Source organism: Oncorhynchus mykiss, chromosome 21, assembly GCF_057628025.1.
Source record: "Oncorhynchus mykiss isolate SJ-2025 chromosome 21, ASM5762802v1, whole genome shotgun sequence".
Lineage (NCBI taxonomy): Eukaryota > Metazoa > Chordata > Actinopteri > Salmoniformes > Salmonidae > Oncorhynchus > Oncorhynchus mykiss.
In genome coordinates this window covers 24,126,975-24,153,331 of record NC_143042.1, presented here as the reverse complement: position 1 = coordinate 24,153,331, position 26,357 = coordinate 24,126,975, and the positions used below count along the sequence as shown (strand labels likewise).

The 26,357-nt window shown below is 42.9% G+C and overlaps 1 protein-coding gene across 2 annotated transcripts in view; it reads right to left on the bottom strand.

Moving 5' to 3' along the window:
• Window positions 1-17,732, bottom strand: part of LOC110500284 (TBC1 domain family member 22B) — a 185,691-nt gene extending 167,959 nt beyond the window's left edge. Inside the window, exons 1-5 of one of the 2 annotated variants that reach the window (XM_021577578.3) lie at window positions 16,855-17,732; window positions 16,073-16,129; window positions 12,059-12,242; window positions 11,660-11,897; window positions 10,022-10,186 (exon numbers count right to left, since the gene is read on the bottom strand). In XM_021577578.3, coding sequence (XP_021433253.2) covers window positions 10,022-10,186; window positions 11,660-11,897; window positions 12,059-12,242; window positions 16,073-16,129; window positions 16,855-16,916 — 706 coding nt within the window. In that variant the 5' untranslated portion in view covers window positions 16,917-17,732. The remainder of the gene's footprint in view (window positions 1-10,021; window positions 10,187-11,659; window positions 11,898-12,058; window positions 12,243-16,072; window positions 16,130-16,854) is intronic. The other variant, XM_090214318.1, reaches the window with a different exon arrangement.
• Window positions 17,733-26,357: the final 8,625 nt, after the last annotated feature.

The following is a 26,357-nucleotide window of genomic DNA, read 5'->3' as shown; positions in this document are numbered from 1 at the left end:
TTTTTAGCAGACGCTCTTATCCAGTGAATTACAGTAGTGAGTGCATACATGCTCATACTTTTTTCCGTTCACACAACCCTGGGGTATCGACACTGGGAAGCTAATCTCTAATCACATGTAGCCTATTGTCGTTCTGCAAGGCACTTAACCCCCCCCCCCCCACACAGTAAAATACATGTTAGGCAACTGTATAAAACACGTGTTCAACCCTCGGTCTGGAAAGCTACTGGGTGTTCAGGCTTTTGATTCAGCCCTGCTCAAACGTCAGAGTCAGTTTATCAAGGTCAGGTTGAGCAACTGCTTTCTAAAAATGGTTGACCACCCTTGATGTAAAACATTGTAACATTTTTAAAATAATTCAATATGTGAGGCGGCCAACGAGAACCCTTCAGATGTCGCACCAACTCTGTTGGGGGAAAAACCCAAAATTCAACAAAAATCTGATTGATTGTTTTTGACACTTTAAACCATTTACTTTATTGTAATGGACAAATGTTGTTTGATAACTTAAGGAAAATAGTAGATTTTGAAGGTTTTTCTATATTAGCCAGCATGCCCAATTTGAAAACGCTAGCTCCAACTTCCCTAACCTGAAAAGTGTTGCAGCTGACGTGGCCCATTCAAGATAACGTGCAACAGATCAATGAAATCAGACTGGTTAAGACACAGAATAATTAGCTGGCTAGTTAGTAATGTAGTAGTATAAAGTTGTCACTTACATTCAACAATGTAGTTATGAATAGAAGTGGGTCAGATTTTCATTTTGCCTACAAGTAGCACTTTGTGCTGGGGACAATAAAAGGCTACTCTAAAATGTCCAGTTTTGTCACAACACAAAGAGTTTGGCAGTAAGTCCAACCGGCCTCACAGACCACGTGTAACCACGCCAGCCCAGGACCTCCACCTCCGGCTTCTTCACCTGCGGGATCGTCTGAGACTAGCCACCCGGACAGCTGATGAAACTGAGGAGTATTTCAGTCTGTAATAAAGCCCTTTTGTGGAGAAAAACGTATTCTGATTGGCTGGGCCTGGCTCCCGACCAGGTGGGCCTATGCACTCCCAGGCCCAGCCATGGCTGTGCCCCTGCCTAGTCATGTGACATCCATAGATTAGGGCCAAATTTATTTATTTCAATTGACTGACTTCCTTATATGAACAGTAAAAGTAAAATCTTTGACATTGTTGTTTATATTTTTGTTCAGTATATATAAAAAATCAAACGACTATGTTAGGCTACAAATCTTTTTATACAGCTGAATTAAGTCCACAGTTTTTCAGGAAATATATACTGTATTTTCTAGATTAGTCATATTTATCGTAGAAGTGTTTATTTTGCAGGCTGACTAGCAAATATTAAGGTGCAATGTCCCATACATTGGATGCCCAAATCAACTGGAAGTATTGCAGCCACATAATCCCAAAAAATGTCATATCGAATCTCTTTAGAAAGAGGGAGAGACAGAAACAGGTGACATAGCGAGAATGAGAGAGAAAGTGACAGCAAAAGGGAGAGAGAAGGGGAGACAGAGGCTGAGAGGAGAGGCTGTGAATGAGATCCATTCATATTCTTGCTCTCAGTGATGATAAATGGGTTTTGCCTGCTCTTGCCATGGTCTATCTGGCCTTAGTGCTGTAAAGCCTGCTCTGTTCCGCTGTCAGCCTGCCTACCTCTGCAAGGTTCACTGCTCTGTCTGGAGAAACCCAGAAATCCTGACATAGACAGACTGCACTAGTGCTAAACATCAAAACACACCCACCCACAAACACAGATGGCTGATGATTGCTTGAATTAGATACAAAAACTAAATATTACATCTGGAAAAACTAAAGTACCTGATTGTCACAAAGAAAATAAAATTAGGAGCATGGGAACTGGGAATGACAAGAAAAATAATGATTACTTTTTTAGGCCTAAGGGTTTCAGCCTCATTCTCTCCCATGACTCATCTACTAATCATTAAACAGGTGAGAGTGGAGCAGTCAGTCAGTTGTTCACACACAACTCTGGAGACAAATCACAACATGATGGAGGGCTAGACCCACAAACGAGGCTGCAATCGATCAGGCTGAAGAAAGAAGCGCACGCACACACCTTCCCTGACATACACACACACACACTTCCCCCCCAACATCAAGGACAAGAGTCATAGCAGTCGTTCTACACTAGAGGGCAGAGTCTCCCCGATAGATAGCTGTGTGATTGAGAAAGGGATGAGGAGATAAGGTTTGAGCGAGAAAGAGCGACAGTGTGTGAGAGATGGAGGTTTAAGCGAGCTCCGTTGGTGGTGAAAGGACTGATAAATGGCTATGTAGTGCTACAGATGCTGTGATGTCAGAGGGGAGACCAGGACAAAAACCAGGTCGGCCACCTCAACCACTGGACAACACAACCATCTGTCTCTGTCAACACCTCTCTCGCTGTCTGTTCACTCGCTCCCTATAGGCTCTCTCTTTCTCTCTGTCAATCAATCCATCTCCCTCTCTCTCTGTCTCTTAATTATGGCATCTGAATTAAGTTCATCGCTGGCACCATGTGTCTGGCTAGTATAAGACTATTTTGAAGATAAATACACAATGCAGAGAATGAGAGGACGAGAGTACTTTAAACTAAATATAACACTAATGGTCAATAGGGAATTGTCAATGTAAATAGGAGTTGGTTTTCAGTTCTAAACAGCTGTTTAGAATCTGTGGAATGTCACTCCTGAACTCAGAGCTACGTTCTGTACATTGAGTCTGGAGCAGGATATGGTTATCTGGCCATTGGCCCAGTGGTACTGCAAGGACTTCTGATTGGTCAACCCCAGGCTAGGCTGGGGGGCTATAAATGGCATTCTGTTCCTTTGTTCGGTGGAGAAAAGCTGAGGAGAGGGGAGACTGAACATCTACCTCCCAGCATAACATCTTGATTTGTCCTTCTCAAATAAACCTATTCTTCTCCCCCTGATTTGCTTTGGAGTTTGTGTTATTGAAGAATAACATAAATTGCTAACACTAGTCAGTTTGGATATGTAATAAAGCAGCGACAACTCCATTTAAAAAGCAGATCCCGACTGCAGGCCTGGTATAATCAATGTTGACAGGCTTAGAATCACTGACTGTACCCTGCTGCCTGACCCGGCCTCCATCCATCTCTCTTTCTCTCATCCTCCTCCCAGGACACTAGAATAATAGAGAGACAGATGAAGACATGCATAGGTATATGGATAGCTTTAAATCCTCATATGACCTCGCCATCCTTGATTGCTACCGTTTTGCAAGCTTAGACCCAACTTTGCTATTTTGTGATTATTTTGTCATTTATTTTTAATCGATTTTCATGAAATGTATCCGCTATTATTTCTTACCACCGACAAGAACTCTTGAACATCAGATCGGCAGTTACTTACCCCAATTCCGGCTTCTAATTCGACTCATCTGCCCTGGGCTCTCTCTGTAATTTTCGGGCTACCCGAAAGGGAAAACGCCGGCGTTACAGAGGCAAGAGAGGGGGATCCTGGTGAGATTAACGCGAAGGGAAAACCGGCCACCTCTTCCCTCCATTCTACTGGCTAATGTACAGTCACTTGATAATAAGATAGATGACCTCCGATCTAAGATTTGCTACAAACGAGACTCTCGGCCCTTACAAAAATGTACCATGGTCCTACTTTCACTTATACCATGATATAGTCAATCATGGAAATGTACCATGGTTTTAGCTTTGAAGTATGATGGTAATGCAATGATCTTAAATAATACCATATACCTCATTGAAATAGCATGGTTTTAAACTGCATTACAAATTCAACCAAAAATGATCATGCGGTACCATCTTTATTAATTGTGATTTACCGTTGTACAATATAATTATGCTTTAAATAAATAAACCCCACAGGGTCAAAAGAGGTTGGTTGGCATTACAGTTGGCATTACAGAGATGCTTGTTCTAGGTCCCAAGAAACAAAGAGATCTTCTGTTGAATCTGACAATTAATCTTAATGGTTGTACAGTCGTCTCAAATAAAACTGTGAAGGACCTCGGCGTTACTCTGGACCCTGATCTCTCTTTTGAAGAACATATCAAGACCATTTCAAGGACAGCTTTTTTCCATCTACGTAACATTGCAAAAATCAGAAACTTTCTGTCCAAAAATGATGCAGAAAAATTAATCCATGCTTTTGTCACTTCTAGGTTAGACTACTGCAATGCTCTACTTTCCGGCTACCCGGATAAAGCACTAAATAAACTTCAGTTAGTGCTAAATACAGCTGCTAGAATCCTGACTAGAACCAAAAAATTTGATCATATTACTCCAGTGCTAGCCTCCCTACCTACACTGGCTTCCTGTCAAAGCAAGGGTTGATTTCAAGGTTTTACTGCTAACCTACAAAGCATTACATGGGCTTGCTCCTACATATCTCTCCGATTTGGTCCTGCCGTACATACCTACACGTACGCTACGGTCACAAGACGCAGGCCTCCTAATTGTCCCTAGAATTTCTAAACAAACAGCTGGAGGCAGGGCTTTCTCCTATAGAGCTCCATTTTTATGGAACGGTCTGCCTACCCATGTCAGAGACGCAAACTCAGTCTCAACCTTTAAGTTTTTACTGAAGACTCATGTGTCATATGATTGAGTGTAGTCTGGCCCAGGAGTGGGAAGGTGAACGGAAAGGCTCTGGAGCAACGAACCGCCCTTGCTGTCTCTGCCTGGCCGGTTCCCCTCTTTCCACTGGGATTCTCTGCCTCTAACCCTATTACAGGGGCTGAGTCACTGGCTTACTGGGGCTCTCTCATGCCGTCCCTGGAAGGGGTGCGTCACCTGAGTGGGTTGATTCACTGATGTGGTCATCCTGTCTGGGTTGGCGCCCCCCCTTGGGTTGTGCCATGGCGGAGATCTTTGTGGGCTATACTCAGCCTTGTCTCAGGATGGTAAGTTGGTGGTTGAAGATATCCCTCTAGTGGTGTGGGGGCTGTGCTTTGGCAAAGTGGGTGGGGTTATATCCTTCCTGTTTGGCCCTGTCCGGGAGTGTCCTCGGATGGGGCCACAGTGTCTCCTGACCCCTACTGTCTCAGCCTCCAGTATTTATGCTGCAGTAGTTTATGTGTCGGGGGGCTAGGGTCAGTTTGTTATATCTGGAGTACTTCTCCTGTCCTAATCGGTGTCCTGTGTGAATCTAAGTGTGCGTTCTCTAATTCTCTCCTTCTCTCTTTCTTTCTCTCTCTCAGAGGACCTGAGCCCTAGGACCATGCCCCAGGACTACCTGACATGATGACTCCTTGCTGTCCCCAGTCCACCTGGCCGTGCTGCTGCTCCAGTTTCAACTGTTCTGCCTTATTATTATTCGACCATGCTGGTCATTTATGAACATTTGAACATCTTGGCCATGTTCTGTTATAATCTACACCCGGCACAGCCAGAAGAGGACTGGCCACCCCACATATGCTCTCTCTAATTCTCTCTTTCTTTCTCTCTCTCGGAGGACCTGAGCCCTAGGACCATGCCCCAGGACTACCTGACATGATGACTCCTTGCTGTCCCCAGTCCACCTGACCGTGCTGCTGCTCCAGTTTCAACTGTTCTGCCTTATTATTATTCGACCATGCTGGTCATATATGAACATTTGAACATCTTGGCCATGTTCTGTTATAATCTCCACCCGGCACAGCCAGAAGAGGACTGGCCACCCAACATAGCCTGGTTCCTCTCTAGGTTTCTTCCTAGGTTTTGGCCTTTCTAGGGAGTTTTTCCTAGCCACCGTGCTTCTACACCTGCATTGCTTGCTGTTTGGGGTTTTAGGCTGGGTTTCTGTACAGCACTTTGAGATATCAGCTGATGTACGAAGGGCTATATAAATAAATTTGATTTGATTTGATGAATTTATTTACCTGTATGGGCAAATTTCTAATAAAGTCAGAGGCAGGCTACCATTGTTGGTCCTAGTTTGTCTGTAACGTCAAAGAAAAAGGGAAACTGTTGCTGTGAAAAAGGGTAAATACTTTCTGCATTAATAGTACTGTTTTTTTTTTGCTCATATTTTGGTTCCCTGTGTTGCCAACCAATTGGTTCCCTGTGTTGCCAGCCAATTTGCCGTCACGAAGACACGTGATGCCCAACTTCCATCAACACATCTCCAAAGCCACTCTGGGCGATAAAGTCCTAGACGACTGCTTTTCTACCCACAAGAAAGCAACAAGACCCTCCCTTGTCTGCCATTCGGCAAATCAGATTGTGACTTACTTCCTGTTTACAAGCAGAAGCTCAAACAGGAAGTACCCGTGATTCACTCTGTTGAGAAATGGTCACCAGAATCAGAGGTTATGCTACAGGACTGCTTTGCTAGCGCTGATTGACGAGATAACCACCTCCGTCACCGGCTTCATTAGAAAATGCATCGGCGACGTTGTGCCCACGGTGAGGGTTTGCTGCTTCCCCAATCAAAAGCCCTGGATTAACACAGAGGTTGTCGTTAAACTAAACAGGGCTACCGCACACAGCGCTATTGTAGACAACCCTGATGCTACGGTCAAAGAAAGGAATAAGTACAAGAAGGCCCGCTATGACCTATGCAGAGTCATCAAACAAGAAAAAGAACAATATAGGAATAAGGTGGAATCCTATTACACAGACTCTGCTGCCCGCCGCATGTGGTTACAGTCCATTACGGATTACAAAGAAAGACCCAACCATGGTCTGCCCAACGATGCCGCTTTACCAGACGAACTCAATGCATTTTATGCACGCTTTGACAACAACATTGAGCCTGGTGTCACTGACCCAGAGGATTTGGTGATCTCGCTCACCGAGGCCAACGTGAGAAGGGTCTTTAAATCAGGTCAACACTCTCAAATCCACAGCCCCCAATGGTATTCCAGGGTGCGTGCTCAGAGCATGCACAGAAAGGTTGGCAGGCAAATTCATAGTAATTTTCAAAATCTCTTTGTCCCTGTCTGTAATCCCCATGTTTAAAATTACCACAATCAATCCTGTTCCTAAGAACGTTAAGGCTTCATGCCACAATGACTACTACCCTGTAGCACTCACTTCTGTAATCGTTACGTGCTATGAGAGGCTGGTTATGGCACACATTAACTCCCTCACCCCAGACTCCCTAGACCCACTCCAGTTTGCATACCGCCCCAACAGATCCGTAGATGATGCAATCTCAATTGCACTCCACATTGTCCTCACTAACCTAGATAAGCGGAATACCTATGTGAGAATGCTGTTCATTGACTACAGCTCAGCGTTCAACACCATTGTCCCCTCCAAGCTCGTCACCAGGCTTATGAATTTGGGTCTGAACACCCAAGGTCACTGGATCCTGGACTTCCTGATGGGACAACCCCAGGTGGTGAGGGTAGGCAACATCACCTCCGCCACGCTGACCCTTAATGCAGGTGCCCCACAGGGGTGTGTGCTTAGTCCCCTCCTGTACTCCCTGTTCACCCACAACTGTGTGGCCACGCATGAAACCATTATCAAGTTCGCTGACAGCACAACGGTAGTAGGCCTGATCACCATCGATGATGAGTCAGCCTACAGGGAGGAGGTCAGTGACCTGGCAGTGTGGTGCCGGAGCAACAACCGCTCCCTCAACATCAGCAGGACCAGGGAGCTGATCGTGGACAGGAAACAGAGTGTGGGGGGGGGGGGGGGGGGGGGGGGGGGGGGGTGAGCACGCCCATCCACATCAATGGAGCGTCTGTGGTGCAGGTAGACAACTTCAAGTTCCTCTGCTTCCAAATCACTAGACTTAAAATGGTCCAAGCACACACACGCACAGTCGTGAAGAAGGCACGACAGTGCTACTTCCCCTTCTGGAAGTAAAAAAAAAAGTCTGGCATTGGCCCTCAAATGATTCCACAGCTGTACCATTGAGAGCATATTGACTGGCTGCATCACTGCTTAGTATGGCAATAGCACCGCCCTCAATTGCATGGCGCTACAGAGGGTTGTGTGGACAGCCCAGTACATCACTTGGGGCGAGCTCCCAGCCATCCAGGACCTCTATCAGGCGGTGTGAAAATAAGGCTAGGAAAATCGCCAACCACCCAAGCCATAGACTATTTTCAAGTCTGACACCAACAGGCTCCTGAACAGCTTCTCTCCCAAAGCAATACGACTGATAGATAGCTAACAAAATATCTACACAGACTATCTTTTTTGACCTTTTATTTCAATCTTGCACCGTCTCTATGCACACTCACACACACTGTCACCCCAACACACACACTCACTCCATGATTTTCTCACTCACACATAATATGCACATACATTTATACTGACTCTACACACCCGCTCACATACAAGCTGCTGTTACTTTGTTTATCTTATCTTCCATCCTGTTGCCTAATCCCTTTACATATCTTCCTCCATCACTCCAGTATCCCAGCCCATGTAAATATGGTATTAGAATTGACTTAAATATTTCCAGTATATAGTATGCTTACTTAATTTGTGTATTTCATATTCTTATTTCTCCAGGTATTGATTATTGCATTGTTGGGTTTTGAGTTTGCAAGAAAGGCATTTCACTGTACTTGTACATGTGACATTAAAACTTGAAAAAAACTTGCCACTGTTTGTGTATCAACTGAGCTCTATATAGTGGTCCATTCTTTAGTCATGAGCTGTCCAGGTTAAATGTGTCTATTGAAAAGGAACAGGTGGCAAAAAAAAGGTGAACCTGTTATGGTCTTCGCCTTTCAAAATCGGACGTGGTCTTTTGACATTCAGCGCGTCACTTACCACACTCCTACGCCCTCATATGTCTCTGCACGACCCTGAACCACCTCATGACTTGTAGCTCACCTCCGGTTGTATAGACTAGACAGACAGCCGGTGACACTAAGCCTCACTAAATGATACAGCTAGTGGGTTGAATCAGCGCTATCACAATGACTCAATAGCATTGACTCCCTCACAGGTATAACCTCACCAAGACACCTTCACCTCTGGCTCAGGCACAACGACGGAAGCTGGAATCATTGAGGCGGAACAGACAGCACACACACAATCACACAGGACATTCAGAGCATTACGAAAGACGACTGCAGGGAAAATCATCAAGGGTACAAGAGTGCTAAGAGTGAGTCTGACAACACGTACACACTCGCGCACACGCCTGAGCAGCTCCAATGCAGCTCACTAGCGATCTGCCCCCATGCCTTTCCAGGACGGAGCTGATAAGACAGACAGATGCTGCAAGATTAGGGGACTGACAAAGAACAAGACCTTGAAACGTATAGGAGACCAAGTGGGAGTCAAAGGGTGAATAGACTCCTTCAAATCGCCCATAGAAGTTTAAAATCCTCCACAGAATAGCCCATAGAAGTTGAAAGCATAACCCATAAAACTTTCAAATCGGCCATATAAATGCCCATAGAAGAACTATACCAAAGCTACTGCCGTTACCCCATTATGGCCTTGGATCACAAGTTAAGTACCATCTCATCTCATCCAGGCTGCATCACATCTAGTGGCACACAATTGACCCAGCGTCGTCCGGGGTTTGGCCGTCATTGTAAATAAGACTTGCTCTAACTGGCTTGCCTAGTTAAATAAAGGATAAATAAAATAAAAAAACATCTCAAAGAAGTACAGTAGAAGTAAGCTAAAGAACGAGCAAGTAAAAACTAAAATCATCATTTGAATCCCTTGGATTATGCACGGTGGCCACTGGCCAGATGGCAGAGCTTAGTTCCCCCTCAGCTATTCATATGGCATCGTTAGAACACCGCAGATGTTTCACTGCTTGTTTTCTCAGATGGAGTTCAAAATTTAAAAGAGGATGTCTTTATCTTAGCAAGGTGAGACAGGGAGGTGTTGTAACCCAAAGCAATGATACAGGATCAGATATCTTTTCCCCAAAAAATGGTTTAGTTCAGGATTGGGGTGAACCTGTGTGGTTAAGTGATAACGTTCCTACACAAAGCACATATCAGAGTTTCAAACATTGTGGCTTCAATGATCCCTATGACCACCATTCCTACAGGTGTCTGATCTTAGATCTGTAATTAATATCCAGAAACATACCAAGGTCAGTGTTGGGTCCAGCCAGGACCTGTCTGAACTTGTCCAGGCGAGAGGCCTCTCTCTCCGTCATGGCTGGGGTCCCGGATGTGTTCTGGTCAGCTATACGAGCCACCATGGGGATGGTGGGCCGGTGGGGCAGGGACTGCTGTCTGTGGAGCGACACATCTGGATAAACAGAGAGAGGGGACAGATACTGAGAACAATAAACATGCAGACACACACAAAGATGCACACACACTTGGTCACACGCAAAAACACACAGACAAACACGCACACACACCTGTTGCAAGCACCTTTCCTCCGAGAGCACCCATTGAAGTCACACGTCAAACAGACACACACAAATACTGTGTAACCCAACCACCATTCTCCATTCCAGCAACAGAAAACCCTGAATACAGGCAATTACAGGGAAGAGTCTAGTTTTTTCCCAGCAGCAGAAGGTAGAGGACAGTGGAGGACACCCAGAGAGGGTGTAGAGTGCTGCGGGGTCAAGGTCAGCTCTCTCTGTCTGTCTGTCTGTCTGTCTGTCTGTCTGTCTGTCGGTCTGTGTGTCCATTAGCAGAGAGCAGCCTGAGTGCTGAAGCCTTATGAAAGCCTTGCAGTGGGCCAGTATCTAATATAGGACTAGGCAGCTGGGTCCACAGAGACAGACCACAGCAGCAGACAACAACAACACATCAGAAGGTAGGGAGGCAGGGAGGCAGGGGAGTGCCAGGTTAGACAGACGGGAGAGCATAGAAAGGGGTAGAGAGGAGCTACAAAATAGACACAACAAGATTATAGTGATGTGACTAAAGGAAAATGAACACTGAGGTTTTATGTGATGAGTTGAGCTCAAGGTGGCACCTTTGTTTGAACACAGCATGCAAAGGGGAGTGTGTGAGTACTATCACTTCATGCAGACAAAGAACAAGAAGAGAGGGGGTAGCTCAACAGGCACTGCATTATCACCATGATTTATAATTTACCCAAACACTACAGTTGACTCAAGAGAGCGGAACAATCAGAGATAATATGTCGTCTCTCACAGGAGGAAGAGGAGTGTGTGAGCAGGGGGCAGTATGTATGTATGTGTGTGCGCGTGCATCTGTGTGTGTGTGTGTGTGTGTGTGTGTGTGTGTGTGTGTGTGTGTGTGTGTGTGTGTGTGTGTGTGTGTGTGTGTGTGTGTGTGTGTGTGTGTGTGTGTGTGTGTACACTGAACAACACAGGTGAATGGAGCAGACACGAGACAGTATCTGCTCAGCCAGTGTCTCATCCATGGAGATAACTACTGGTGTTAGGGCGGCTACGGGCTGCTTTCTTATCTCCTGCACCACCACAGACAGCAGGCAGGCATTCCCTACTGCGCAACACAAACACCACCCTCTGCTGTTGTTACCACACTTACAAATTAACATGAAAAGCCTAACAGGCTCAGAGCAGAGGCAAGGAGAGAGGAAATATTGTGTATAGAAGGAGTGGGTGGCGACTGGAGACAGTTAGGAAGTTGATAGTCGCATCTGTCACCACACCTGTAGCTTACATTTGTTTGTTTGTCTTTTTGTTGATTGATTGATTGATGGATAGAGAGGAAGAGAGAGAGAGCGGGAGAGCGAGACTGCGAAGTGAGAAACGTGCAACAGATGTCAACTTACCCTTAGGTGATCCGATGGGGGCCTCACTCAGTGACTTCACAAGTCTGCCATCACCAAGCGGGCTGGGCTCAGAGGCAAACGACACCTCAGGGGTTGATTCCTCCCCTTCCTCCCCCTGCTCTTCCTCTTCTTCCACCTCTTCTTCATTTGCGTCCTCTTCCTCTCTCTCCTCCAGCTCTGCCGCGCCGGCATCGTCCTGTCTCTGCTTCTCCTGCTGCTTGCTGTGGTTCTCGATAACCTGCATAATGATAATAACGATACATTACATTTTTGAACTCCTTACAAACAGCTGAATGTATTATAAGGGCTTATATGTTAACATAAAAAGGTCTTATGAGTGCATAATAAGCGCCTTTGAAACACCCAAGGATGACTGACTGCTGTGTATGTTTACATCACCTTGTTGGCGGTTTCCATGACGACCTCGATGTTGAGGTTCTGTGCGGCCATGGCGAGTAGCTCGTCGTCGTCGTCCCCCACGTCCCAGGCATCGCTGGTGATGCTCTCAAACTCCTTGAAGGTGGTGGCTTTCTTTGGCTTCCCTCCCGGTGTCGTCTGGGGCTTGTTGCCCGCTTTGATTAGACTGAGAGGGAGAAACATAAGGAGAAGTTTAGGGTACTAGAAGTCATCCAAAACATTAAAGAAGACATCAAAAAGCACCAAAAAGATTCATGTATTTTCAAATTCATGTTATTTTTTGAGGAAGGTGGAAGGGGTTGGTAATAATGGTGATTTGAAGGACAGGTGTAAAACTTAGAAAGGATGAACAGAAGGGCCATGAAAGATTAGGACAGGGAGCCAAATTCACCCTGGAAAGGAAACTTCAAACAACCTTCAACTGTCCATTAGATGGCATAAAGATTCAAATGCCAAATACGGTTTGTCACAAAGTGCCTACTTCAGCCAAAGAGCATAACCTTGTACTAAATTCAAAAAATGCATGGGTCCTTTTTAATTTATATTAGTCAGACTGCAGGTGTGCCCTTGATATCGACAGGCTACGGATGGATATTCTCACGTTGACGCAGCGAGCCAATGTTGAAAATAACTGACTGACAATAATGTTGGAAAAAACTGAATGGCGATAATGAAAGAAATTAGACAACCACAAAAACATTCCACAAGGACAATCAACGAGTCCGCATCTATTTAAATTATTTCAAAATGGTTATTGTAAAAGGTACACAATCATTGCGCAGAGATGAAATCAATTAAAAATACAATCTCACAGAAAACCTTCCTTTGTGTATGAGAGATGTTTTCTTCAGGGGGAAAATGTAATAAAAAGTCAATTTAAATGTATCCTTTTTCCTCTCATGTCCATGAAACTCAGGTGTGCACCAAAGATTGAAAAACAGCACACGTGGAAGAAGAGAGGGAGGGGGGACCCTTCCTTTCCATCTAATTATTTTAATTTAAAACCAAGCATTAGCATAACAAAAGCAAAGCCAAGTTCAATATGACTCTGCCTGTCACTAGCCCACTCCTGACAGGTGATAAAACTATGGAACTCAGCCTAACAATAACAAGTAACTGAAATAAACCCCTCTGTGGACATCAACCACATGATTAAACTTGCTGCACTTTAATCTCAATGGCAAAGCAACAAAAGCCTATTACTGAAGATCAGCTGCTTCATGTATTTCCGCTCCCTCCTTGTCAACCCACAACCAACAGTTGGGAGAATATACTTGGTATACTGGTATGTGAGCAGATGGGTGGAGATTCAGAACTGTGCTAGACTGGACTGCACAGCCCAGAGAGCCAGCAGAGAGAATATTATACTGTTACCTATATTTAGGCCTAACTTGGATCTGTGTGTGTTAATCTAAACAGATGTCAAATGGTGATAAGACAGATCATAAACAAATATATAGTCGGTGCCAGGCCAGTCTGTCTCTGCTTTAGGGAATTTCCATCGAAAAGGACACATGAGCACCGACATGTGAAGTTCATAGGCACATATAAAATTGTGTCAAATGAAAGCTATATATTTGGGGAAAATTAAGGCATAGATACATTTTTCAACCATTTTCCATCTTAAAAATTCAGCATAGTCAAGGCTTTGATTTCTGGATAATCAAATGGAAAAGGGCCTCCCGAGTGCCTGAGACGTCACTACAGATCCGGGCTTGATCCCGGGATGTGTCGCAGCCGGCCGCGACCGGGAGACCCATGAGGGAGACCCATGTGGCTTGGCAGGGTCGTGTTTCAGAGGACACATGGCTCTCAAGTCCGTAGGGGAGTTGCAGCAATGGGACTTGACTGTAACTACCAATTTGATATCACAAATATTGGGGGGTAAAAAGTGAAATAATAATTATAATGGAAAAGGGATCTTAGAAAAAAAAATCTACGAGAAAAAGTAGTCAACGGTGTTAGAAATAAATCAAAAGACCATAATGTTGATGTATAGACCCCTGACAACTAATATCATATTAGTATTGGAGAAATTGCTCACCTTCAGTACGTTTAAGAAATATTGTCTTGTACCTTGTAATTCTGTTACCAAAAACGGATACCTTTAAGATATTTTCAAATTACTCTTCCTCATAAGGGAGGACAATGAAAGTTAGCAGAAGTAACAAGGAATGGTAGACCTACCAGTAGTTAGTGATTTTACTGATATAAATTTGGTTTACTAATTATTATGTAATTAAAACTCGTAATAACCCCACACAAAAAAAAAATCAGTAATGGAATACCTGCAACTGAATTGGCTACAATGGGAAATAATAAGTCACAAACCACAGTCACCTTCTATTGTCCTCCCTTCCACTGGCACACTTATGTTCAGCTCAAAATGAATTTTTGTCTTTCTGTTGTCTGGTAGTCTAACCAAGAGTGTTAAAACAGTCTGAGTCCCAGTTAATGTCTTACTGACACCTACCCATGACCCCTCTCTCTTTCCCTATTTTCATTTACATTAACTAGCATCCTCACCCACTGAGCACTGACCAGCACCGGACGTTTATGAACATTGAAAAGTAGTTCACATTTGGTCAGGACACCCTGGCCTTGACGTTAACACCCAGACAAAACGGACTAGACCAAATCTGAACCTACTGTATCGTAGACGTAAGTTTGAATAGCACAGTGCAGATTAGTGAGTAGAGCACAGTACAGTGAGACGAGCACAGTAGAGTACAGTCCAATACAATAGTACAGTATAATATAGGACAGTAAAATACAGTACTATACTTTACTGAACTCTACTCTGATGTATTGGACTGTCATCTTCTGTGCTGTTCAAACTCGTAAAATATGAGGACAATAACATCATATCCATAATTATGCATTTCTGTGTAGTACAGATCAAGGAGCCATGTTGTAATGCCATTACCATAATTATATTACCGGGTGTAAATCCAACTCACTGACTGTAGTTCAATAACCAACATTTTAAAAAATCAAACAAGGTGCCATGTCATAGCTGACACCACAATCTTTCTGCAGACATCTTTGAATCTTAATTCAGAACCGATATTTTTCAGAGTTCTTGGAAAATGTGGTCTCATAAAAACCTAAGGGAGATTTTACCGTAATTCCATTACCATAGTCATTGTGCATAGATTTGTATGGTCAGGTCAACTCTGAATCAATGTTTTTTGTTTGGCATACATCTGAAAGTGAAAAAACTCAGTCAAAGCATAATTCTGTTACCGTGGAAGTGCCCTTTAGCCAATCTGCTGTTGTCTTGGCAAGGCAACGATTTAGCTAGTGTTGATTAAACTGTTAGATAGCCAGGCTAAAGTGGAGCGGACATAATTCCCTATTCTCAATCAAGTCAAACGGGTGCTTAAAAAGACAGTCAAACTAGGACATGCAGTGTTTCTGTAATTACAATAGCCCTAACGCATAGATCACACTGACAGCGTCATTGTGCAAAATGGTATGAAGCATCATCTGGATATCTGTGCAAAAGTTCAACATTCACCTTCTGCTACCATTTCCGTCAAGCCATACAATTTGATGCATATGTTCGATAAATACAATGTATGCACCACACAGAATGCACTGAAACTGTCTCTGCAATGCAATGCTGCAAGGAAAACACAGCGATCCATTGAAAATGAATGTACTTCTGGTGTACCAAAATGCAATGTCGCTGTATGAGGCTTAAGGAAGTTACAATAGCATTGAATGTCGGCCTCAGTATTTTCTGAAAGTGCTAAACACACCCAGTTTATTGACTGGATTTTCAGGTACGTTCACTACTTCAACCTGAATGACCATCTTAAATCCCCAAAGGACCAACAGTCACCATTATAGAATATGTCCCAATATTATAGATATTATAGAATATGTCCCAACGTTATTCCCTATATTGTGCATTACTAGAAGGACATGGGGTGCCATCTGTGACTCAGACATACTGTTGGGCCTATACAGTACAACTAATCAGACACTTACTTAGCATGCAGAAGAGGGTCGAAAGGAGGATGTTGAGCACCATACACATGTTGTATGCTGTGGAGAGGAAAGAAAACACAGTGACCAATTGCTATGCTTTGACAAGAAATCTATTGAATGAATGTATTACTGTATTACAGTGTGTTATAGTGAACAGTGGACAACACGTCTGTCAACTAATGCCTTGATTCAGTTAAAGTGCACTCCAATAAGGAGCAAAGTCGTAGAGCATGAATGAGCAGACTAACTTTGGTTTACTCAGGTTTCATTTGAAAACAACAGAAGTTGGCAATGTGATGCCCCATTTCATTATTTGATGAGCATGTAAGTTAGCTAGCTAACCTAAATGTGAAGTTACTTGAAACATGGCTACACATCAGAAAGAAGTTCAATAAGTCGTCTTATTTCATTGTTGGTGTCAGTCAGTTCAATCAGAAAAGGCTACTAGCTAGCTAAATGAAAACCCTTGCAAGTTAGCGAACTGGCTAGCAAGGAATGTTAGGCTGGTTAGCTAAGCTAGCTGTTTACCTATCCGACTAAATTATACTAGCCTTAAGCTAGCAAATGGCTGCTGATATGTTCTCTGAACTCACTGTCACATGCACACGTTTGACAACCCCATAAAGTATAACATAAAGCAAGAAATCATTCTTGGTATGTGAAAATGTTAATGTTTTAACGTTACAGTCAGTGTGATATGCATTTTCAGATTCAATAGTGCAACGTAGCTAGCTTTCAAGCATTGGGTAAATGTAGCTAACAAGAAGGAACACGTCACTAACCTGCCAGGGACCTTAGCTGTGTTTCTTTTCCAGAATTGTTTCTTGTTTCCGTCAGTTGACATTTTACTTCCCCGGTACAATATGTCATATACACAAAAGTGCGAGTGTTGTTAGCTATAGCTTTTAAAACGTCTAACGAGTGTTTATTTACACCCAGTTCCCTCCGCCATGTTGGATCTGGGTTCCTCTGAGCAAGCGCTGCAGGGATTGGTCCGTTTCACATTTCCTAGCCATCGCCCAATCACAAGTACGATCTACCGAATGTGATTTGAGACGCGGTTGACGTCAGTTTCAACTATTGTCAGTTGCTGAATTCACGTACTAGCATTTTACCTCATAAATCTAATTGTGCTAATGGCAAAGTTTCACATTCATACATGTAAATTCACTAATTAAAAACATTCCGTGATTTCTATAAGGAATTCGAGCAGTACATTAAGACCATTCTACATTCTTCTAATAAGAAAGCTGTTAAAACAATCAATATGTGTGTTTCTTTTAAGGTCTTTGTAGAATCTGTAATTTGTTGTAACGTTACCCCCTAGCACATGGTATCATTGTCTATGTACTTATTGTATGTATACAGACTTTTCTACATTGGTATTAAATAAAACAAATTTAAAAATGAATAACATTTTTTTATGTGCTAATCGATACTAGAAACTCGGAAATGTTCGACTACTTTCCTGGTTTAAATTATTTACGTGCCGCGTTGAACGATTCAGCAAATCGGGCATTTCCAAGGTTCATAGTTCCGACTAGCTTTGTGAACGCGGCAAATGTCGCTGAGGTATAATGTTGCGTTATCATGGTAGTCGGAATAGGAAACTCGGAAAATGTCCGACTTTTATTTTTTTATTAACAACAAATCAATACAGGAAGTACATGTAGGGAACACAAGCTTATATAAATAATATACAAAGGACAATTGGGCTAGGGGGTACAATATCACATTACACAAGGACCTTAAGGGACATACATACACTTATAATTCTAACAGCTTTTTTGTTTGTAGAGTATTTAATTGTCTTAAAATATAGTTCAATGTATTTTTGTAAGGTAAGAAAATGTGGTGTTTTGTTTGTAAATTTACATTTGTGAATATGAAATTTGGCCAAAATAATAATTACATTAATTGCATAAAATAGTTTCATCTTATTTCTATCGTAGGTAAAGAATCCAAGCATTACATCTCTCCATAATAGTGTAAACTCTTCATAAATGTTTTCAATTATAAGTCTACGGATGTCTTGCCACAGTTTCCTTACATGAACACAATGCCAAAAAAGATGCAACACGTTTCTTGGTTGTGATTACAAAAAGGTACAATTTGAGTTTGTTTTCCTTAAACTTCTTCATATAGTGGTTGGCAGGATAATATTTATGAACAATTTTGTTAACAAGTAGGTATGTGTGGCAACATCCAAACTTTTTTCCAACAGATATTATCAATGAAACCATTCCAATAAGGCATGACATAAGGTCATGGATACAACATCCTACTGAAACAAGGTTTGTATCGCTCTGTTGTTGAACGGACCAAAAGATAAAAAAATCTTTCCTACTGATGAATCAACAGGATTAATGGAAGGTAGGCTTTGAGGGATAGGTCTTGACACGTTCCTGAATAATAAAGCAGCACATGAGGGAATGGCATCTAAAACAATTGCAAAACCTTTAGGTGTTACAGGGAACTTATAAAGTGATGAGAATTCCATATAACTAAGTAAAACAACCTCTGCATTTAGAAGTTGGCTCACCAAGAGGATATTATTTCGGAACCAATATTCTAAAAACAAATAAGTATTTTTATGCAATATATCCCAATTATTCCGTATATAATATATGTGTGGAGAAAAATTATGCTTATAAATTAAGGACCATGACAAGAAAACCTGCAGATGAAAAGCAGAAAGTTTCATTGGAACTTTGTCAATATTATAATTGCAAACCAATATGAAGTTAAGGCCACTTAAAAGTAGAGAAGACATGGTGAGGAATAAAATTCCACATAGAAGTAGGTCTTCTTAGGAATTGTTTTATTAAATTGATCTTAAAAGTATTATTTAAGGTAGTAAAGTCCAGAAAATTCAGTCCACCAAGTGTTCATTACAACAGTTTTCCTGGTGTAATGGGTACGGTTTCTACACAGAAAGCTGAAAAGCATCTGGTCTATCTCCTTGTTTATTTTACTGTCAAGATCTAAAAACAGAGCGCCATATGTTAGCCTAGAGATACTTTCAGCCTTGGTTATTAGGACGCTTCCTTTTAAAGATAAGTCCATCTATAGCCGTTGATTTAGCTTCTTCTGGGGTTTTTTAATAAGAGGAAATGTCCGACATCATTGAACGCAGTACGTGATTAACGAAAAGCACTTAGCAAGTCGGACATTCCTAGTTTCCTAGTTCAGACTAGCACTTGAACACGGAATAATATGAACAGTCAGAGCGATGATAATTTCCTGTACATAGAGGCAGATAGTCTAGTGGTTAAGAGCGTTGGGCAAGTGGCCTAAAATGGCCTAAAAGTAATATATAAAAATAAATATCAGAGGTTTGGACGATTCACGAAATACAGTTGAAGTCGGAAGTTTAAAAACACTTAGGATGGTGTAAATAAAACTCGTTTTTCAACCACTCCACAAATTTCTTGTTAACAAACTATAGTTTTGGCAAGTTGGTTAGGACATCTACTTTGTGCATGATACAAGTCATTTTTCCAACAATTGTTTACAGACAGATTATTTCACTTATAATTCACTGTATCACAGAAGTTTACACACACTGAGTTGACTGTGCCTTTAATCAGCTTGGAAAATTACAGAAAATGATGTCATGCCTTTAGAAGAATCTGATAGGCGAATTGACATAATTTCAGTCAATTGTAGGTGTACCTGTGGATGTATTTCAAAGCCAACCTTCAAACTCAGTGCCTCTGCTCAACATCATGGGAAAATCAAAATAAACCAGCCAATACTTAAAAAAAAAAAAACTGTAGACCTCCACAAGTCTGGTTCATCCTTGGGAGCAATTTCCAAACGCCTGAAGGTACCATGTTCATCTGTACAAACAATAGTACGCATCATACCGCTCAGGAAGGAGAGGCGTTCTGTCTCCTAGAGATGGATGTGCTTTGGTGTGAAAAGTGCAAATCAATCCCAGAACAACAGCAAGGACCTTGCTGGAAGATGCTGGAGGAAACAAGTACAAAAGTATCTATATCCACAGTAAAACGAGTCCTATATCGACATAACCTGAAAGGCTTCTCAGCAAGGAAGAAGCCACTGCTCCAAAATCGCCATAAAAAAGCCAGACTACGGTTTGCAACTGCACATTGGGACAAATTAAATGTCCTCTGGTCTGATTAAACAAAAATAGAACTGTTTGGCCATAATGACAATCGTTATGTTTGGAGGAAAAAGGGGGAGGCTTGCAAGCCGAAGAACACCATCCCAACCGTGAAGCACGGTGGTGGCAGCATCATGTTGTGGGGGTGCTTTGCTGCAGTAGGGGCTGGTGCACTTCACAAAATAAATGGCATCATGAGGTTGGAAAATTATGTGGATATATTGAAGCAACATCTCAAGACATCAGTCAGGAAGTTAAAGCTTGGTTGCAAATGGGTCTTCCAAATGCGCAATGACCCCAAGCATACCTCCAAAGTTGTTAGAAAATGGCTTAAGGACAACAAAGTCAAGGTATTGGAGTGGCCATCACAAAGCCCTGATCTCAATCCTATAGAACACGTGTGGGCAGATCTGAAAAGCTTGTGCAAGCAAGGAGGCCTACAAACCTGACTCAGTTACACCAGCTCTGTCAGGAGGAATGGGCCAAAATTCACCCAACTTATTGTTGGAAGCTTGTGGAAGACCTACCCAAAACCTTTGACCCAAGTTAAACAATTCAAAGGCAATGCTACCAAATACTAATTGAGTGTATGTAAACTTGTGACCCACTGGGAATGTGATGAAATAAATAAAAGCTGAATTAAATCATTCTCAACTATTATTCTGACATTTCACATTCTTAAAATAAAGTGGTGATCCTTACTGACCTAAGACAGGGAATGTTTACTAGGATTAAATGTCAGGAATTGTGAAAAACTGAGTTTAAATATATTTTTCTAAGGTGTATGTTAACTTCCAACTTCAACTGTATATCTCGATTTCTTGTTTTTCTCTAAACAAAATAAAAAAGGCCAAGACATAAAGCTTAATTGAATTTTCTTTATTAAAATAAAACAAATATACAAGGCCTCGAGGCCTATTTATGCAAAACAAATGGACAACACACACCCACACGTCTACTCTATTGTTTAGGAATGTTTGACCACTATCTGTTTGAATATGTAATTTATATCATCATTTTGATTGAAAATATATTAATTTAGTTAATTTGTTATAATTAAAACAGCCTGTGGTTATTTGCTATTGGATTGGCAGAATAACACAACTACTAACACATTAGCCTACAGCTGGTCTGCACACAACTTTTCTTAATGCACTTTAATTATCCAATGTCACACTTATCAATGGCGAGGTGAAGCCTGTGCCCAAAGAACAGCAGGCTGGTCCAGTTGATCAACCGCAATGCTTTTATCATGTTGCTCCAGCTGTCAGTTGTCATGCGCACCTGTCAGTCTTCGCACATCTTCCAAATCAAAATCAAATCAAACTTATTTATAAAGCCCTTCTTACATCAGCTGGTATATCAAAGTGCTGTACAGAAACCTAGCCTAAAACCCCAAACAGCAAGAAATGCAGGTGTAGAAGCACGGTTCCACGATGCCAGAGAGTCATTGAGACCCTGGGCTATCACTTATTTGGTATTTGATTAGGATCCCCATTAGCTGTTGCAACAGCTACTATACCTAGGGTCCTGGTCATCGGGGAAGTAAGACGTCTGGAGGCAGACATTTTGCAATTTCCAGTCTTCAATTATGTAGTGGACTGTCAAACTTAGGTATGGCTCTGCCGTACTGCTCGTCAATAGATTGGCTGTGGTGAAAAAATAAGAAACACTAGCCAGCTTCTCTGCGACTCTTTCGGGGTTAGCAGTGGATAATCGAGTGAAATACTTGTGGCTTGGCATCTGATATTTGTGGTCAACTGTACCTAACAGCTATTTAAAGCCTGGCTTTCTACTGTAAAGATTGGAGCCATATCTTTCGCTATGCAATAGGTCACTGCATCCGTTATCTCCTTCCACCTCAAACATTTCTTGCCATAAGGGAATACGTTTGAAAAGGATGCAGCAATGGTAGTTTGTCTTTTAGCAGACATTTTGGGAATCGGGCGACTAGAATCGGCATTGTGTATTCTCACGCATTCCTCCCAGGTGATGGAAGAGGTTGGTTGCGCTGCTTCTTGTCTTTTGACACATTCGTTTGCTGAACATCAGACCTCTTCAACCCGAACGAACCACTTCCATAGTACTGAAAAAACATTGCTGCCCTTTTTGGGGGTGATTTGATCCTCATGAGAGGCTAAGCTGCAAGAATTTCACTACACTCGCATTAACATCTGCTAACCATGAGTATGTGACCAATAAAATTGGATTTGATTTGCGCTGGCTTCCTCACTTTCCATTTTGGTGGAACTCTTACCGCCGCTACACTTCTCCAGCAAGGTTACAATTTGTGACAGGCTGTCTAGGGTTGTGATTGGTGGATAACCTCGTGATTCGTGATTCGACATTGGGCTGACAGAGAAGAGATGCTGCATTTGTAAAATGTTACAACATTATAACAGAACCTCGATTCTTGCATACAGGCATTTTCCATATCGCGCTAAAACATAAACTGGAATATATAAAATAAACTCCATATATCCCCCAGCCCTAATTCAGAGACTTGTCCCGAAGCCACTCCTGCATTGTGATGGCTGTGTGCTTAGGGTCATTGTCCTGTTGGAAGGTGAACCTTCGCCCCAGTCTGAGGTCTTAAGCGCTCTGGAACAGGTTTGCATCAAGGATCTCTCTGTACTTTGCTCAGTTCATCTTTGCCTCGATCCTGACTAGTCTCCCAGTCCCTGCCGCTGAAAAACATTCCCACAGCATGATGCTGCCACCACCATGCTTCACCGTAGGGATGGTGCTAGGTTTCCTCCAGACATTGCGCTTGGCATTCAGGCCAAAGAGTTCAATCTTGGTTTCATCAGACCAGAGAAACTTCTTTCTCATGATCTGAGAGTCCTTTATGTGACTTTTGGCAAACTCCAAGCAGGCTGCCCAGTGCCTTTTACTGAGGAGTGGATTCCGTCTGCCCATTCTACCATAAAGGTGGAGTACTGCAGAGATCGTTGTCCTTCTGGAAGGTTCTCCCATCCTCACAGAGGAACTCTGGAGCTCTGTCAGAGTGACCATCAGGTTGTTGGTCACTTCCCTGACAAAAGCCCTTTTCCCCTGATTGCTTAGCTTGGCTGAGCGGCAAGCTCTAGGAAGAGTCTTGGTGGTTCCAAACTTATTCCATTTAAGATTGATGGAGGCCACTGTGTTCTTGGGGACCTTCAATGCTGCAGATATTTTTTGGAACCATTCCCCAGATCTGTGCCTCGAAATAATCCTATCTCGGAGCTCTACGGACAATTCCTTCAGCCTCATGGCTTGGTGTTTGCTCTGGCATGCACTACCAACAGTGAGACCTTAAATAGACAGGTCTGTGCCTTTCCAAATCATGTCTAATCAAATTTAATTTACCACAGGTGTACTCCAATCAACTTGTAGAAACATCTCAAGGATGATCAATGGAAACAGGATGCGCCTGAGCTCAATTTCAAATCTCATAGCAGAAGGTCTGAATACTAATGTAAATGAGGTATTTCTGTTTTTTTTATACATTTGCAAAAGTTCTATAAACCTGTTTTCACTTTGTCATTATTGGGTATTGTGTGTAGATTGCTGAGGACTTTTATTTTATTTTAATCTATTTTAGAATTTGTAACAAAATGTGGAAAAAGTTAAGGCTTTAGGGATGAAAGGTGGCCAAAAGAGGAGTTGGCTTTAGGGATGATCAGTGAGATACACCTGCTGGAGCGCGTGCTACGGGTGGGTGTTGCCATCGTGACCAGTGAACTGAGATAAGGCAGAGCTTTACCTAGTATGGACTTGTAGATGACCCAGTGGGTCTGGCAACGAGTATATAGCTCCGCCTTATCTCAGTTCACTGGTCACGATGGCAACACCCACCCGCAGCACGCGCTCCAGCAGGTGTATCTCACTGATCATCCCTAAAGCCAACACCTCTTTTGGCCACCTTTCCTTCCATATATAGCGAGGGCCAGCCCACTAGAGCATACAAGTCGCGGTGGTGGGTGGTATAAGGTGCTTTAGTAACAAAACGGATGGCACTGTGATAAACGGTGGTGGCAGGTTAGCCTAGTGGTTAGAGTGTTGGGCTAGTAACCGAAAGGTTGCAAGTTCAATCTCTGAGCTGACAAGGTACAAATCTGTCGTTCTGCCCCTGAACAGGCAGTTAACACACTGTTCCTAGGCCGTCATTGAAAATAAGAATTTGTTCTTAACTGACTTGCCTAGTTAAATAAAGGTAAAACAAAAAAAATGCATCTAGTTTGCTGAGTAGAGTATTGGAAGCTATTTTGTAGATGACATCGCCGAAGTCGAAGGATTGATAGGATAGTCAGTTTTACTAGGGTAAGTTTGGCGGCGTGAGTGAAGGAGGCTTTGTTGCGAAATAGAAAGCCGACTTGAGATTTGATTTTGGATTAGAGATGTTTGATATGAGTCTGGAAGGAGAGTTTACAGTCTAGCCAGACACCTCAAATCAAATCAAATTTTATTTGTCACATACACATGGTTAGCAGATGTTAATGCGAGTGTAGCGAAATGCTTGTGCTTCTAGTTCCGACAATGCAGTAATAACCAACAAAAAATCTAACTAACAATACCAAAACTACTGTCTGTAAGGGGATAAAGAATATGTACATAAGGATATATGAATGAGTGATAGTACAGAGCAGCATAGGCAGGATACAGTAGATGGTATCGAGTACATGAGGTGAGTATGTAAACAAAGTGGCATAGTTAAAGTGGCTAGTGATACATGTATTACATAAGGATACAGTCGATGACATAGAGTACAGTATATACGTATGCATATGAGATGAATAATGTAGGGTAAGTAACATTATATAAGGTAGCATTGTTTAAAGTGGCTAGTGATATATTTACATCATTTCCCATCAATTCCCATTATTAAAGTGGCTGGAGTTGAGTCAGTGTCCGTGTGTTGGCAGCAGCCACTCAATGTTAGTGGTGGCTGTTTAACAGTCTGATGGCCTAGAGATAGAAGCTGTTTTTCAGTCTCTCGGTCCCAGCTTTGATGCACCTGTACTGACCTCGCCTTCTGGATGATAGCGGGGTGAACAGGCAGTGGCTCGGGTGGTTGATGTCCTTGATGATCTTTATGGCCTTCCTGTAACATCGGGTGGTGTAGGTGTCCTGGAGGGCAGGTAGTTTGCCCCCGGTGATGCGTTGTGCAGACCTCACTACCCTCTGGAGAGCCTTACGGTTGTGGGCGAAGCAGTTGCCGTACCAGGCGGTGATACAGCCCGCCAGTATGCTCTCGATTGTGCATCTGTAGAAGTTTGTGAGTGCTTTTGGTGACAAACCAAATTTCTTCAGCCTCCTGAGGTTGAAGAGGCGCTGCTGCGCCTTCTTCACGATGCTGTCTGTGTGAGTGGACCAATTCAGTTTGTCTGTGATGTGTATGCCGAGGAACTTAAAACTTACTACCCTCTCCACTACTGTTCCATCGATGTGGATAGGGGGGTGTTCCCTCTGCTGTTTCCTGAAGTCCACAATCATCTCCTTAGTTTTGTTGACGTTGAGTGTGAGGTTATTTTCCTGACACCACACTCCGAGGGCCCTCATCTCCTCCCTGTAGGCCGTCTCGTCGTTGTTGGTAATCAAGCCTACCACTGTTGTGTCGTCCGCAAACTTGATGATCGAGTTGGAGGCGTGCGTGGCCACGCAGTCTTGGGTGAACAGGGAGTACAGGAGAGGGCTCAGAACGCACCCTTGTGGGGCCCCAGTTTTGAGGATCAGCGGGGTGGAGATGTTGTTGCCTACCCTCACCACCTGGGGGCGGCCCGTCAGGAAGTCCAGTACCCAGTTGCACAGGGCAGGGTCGAGACCCAGGGTCTCAAGCTTGATGACGAGCTTGGAGGGTACTATGGTGTTGAATGCCGAGCTGTAGTCGATGAACAGCATTCTCACATAGGTATTCCTCTTGTCCAGATGGGTTAGGGCAGTGTGCAGTGTGGTTGAGATTGCATCGTCTGTGGACCTATTTGGGCGGTAAGCAAATTGGAGTGGGTCTAGGGTGTCGGGTAGGGTGGAGGTGATATGGTCCTTGACTAGTCTCTCAAAGCACTTCATGATGACGGAAGTGAGTGCTACGGGGCGGTAGTCGTTTAGCTCAGTTACCTTAGCTTTCTTGGGAACAGGAACAATGGTGGCCCTCTTGAAGCATGTGGGAACAGCAGA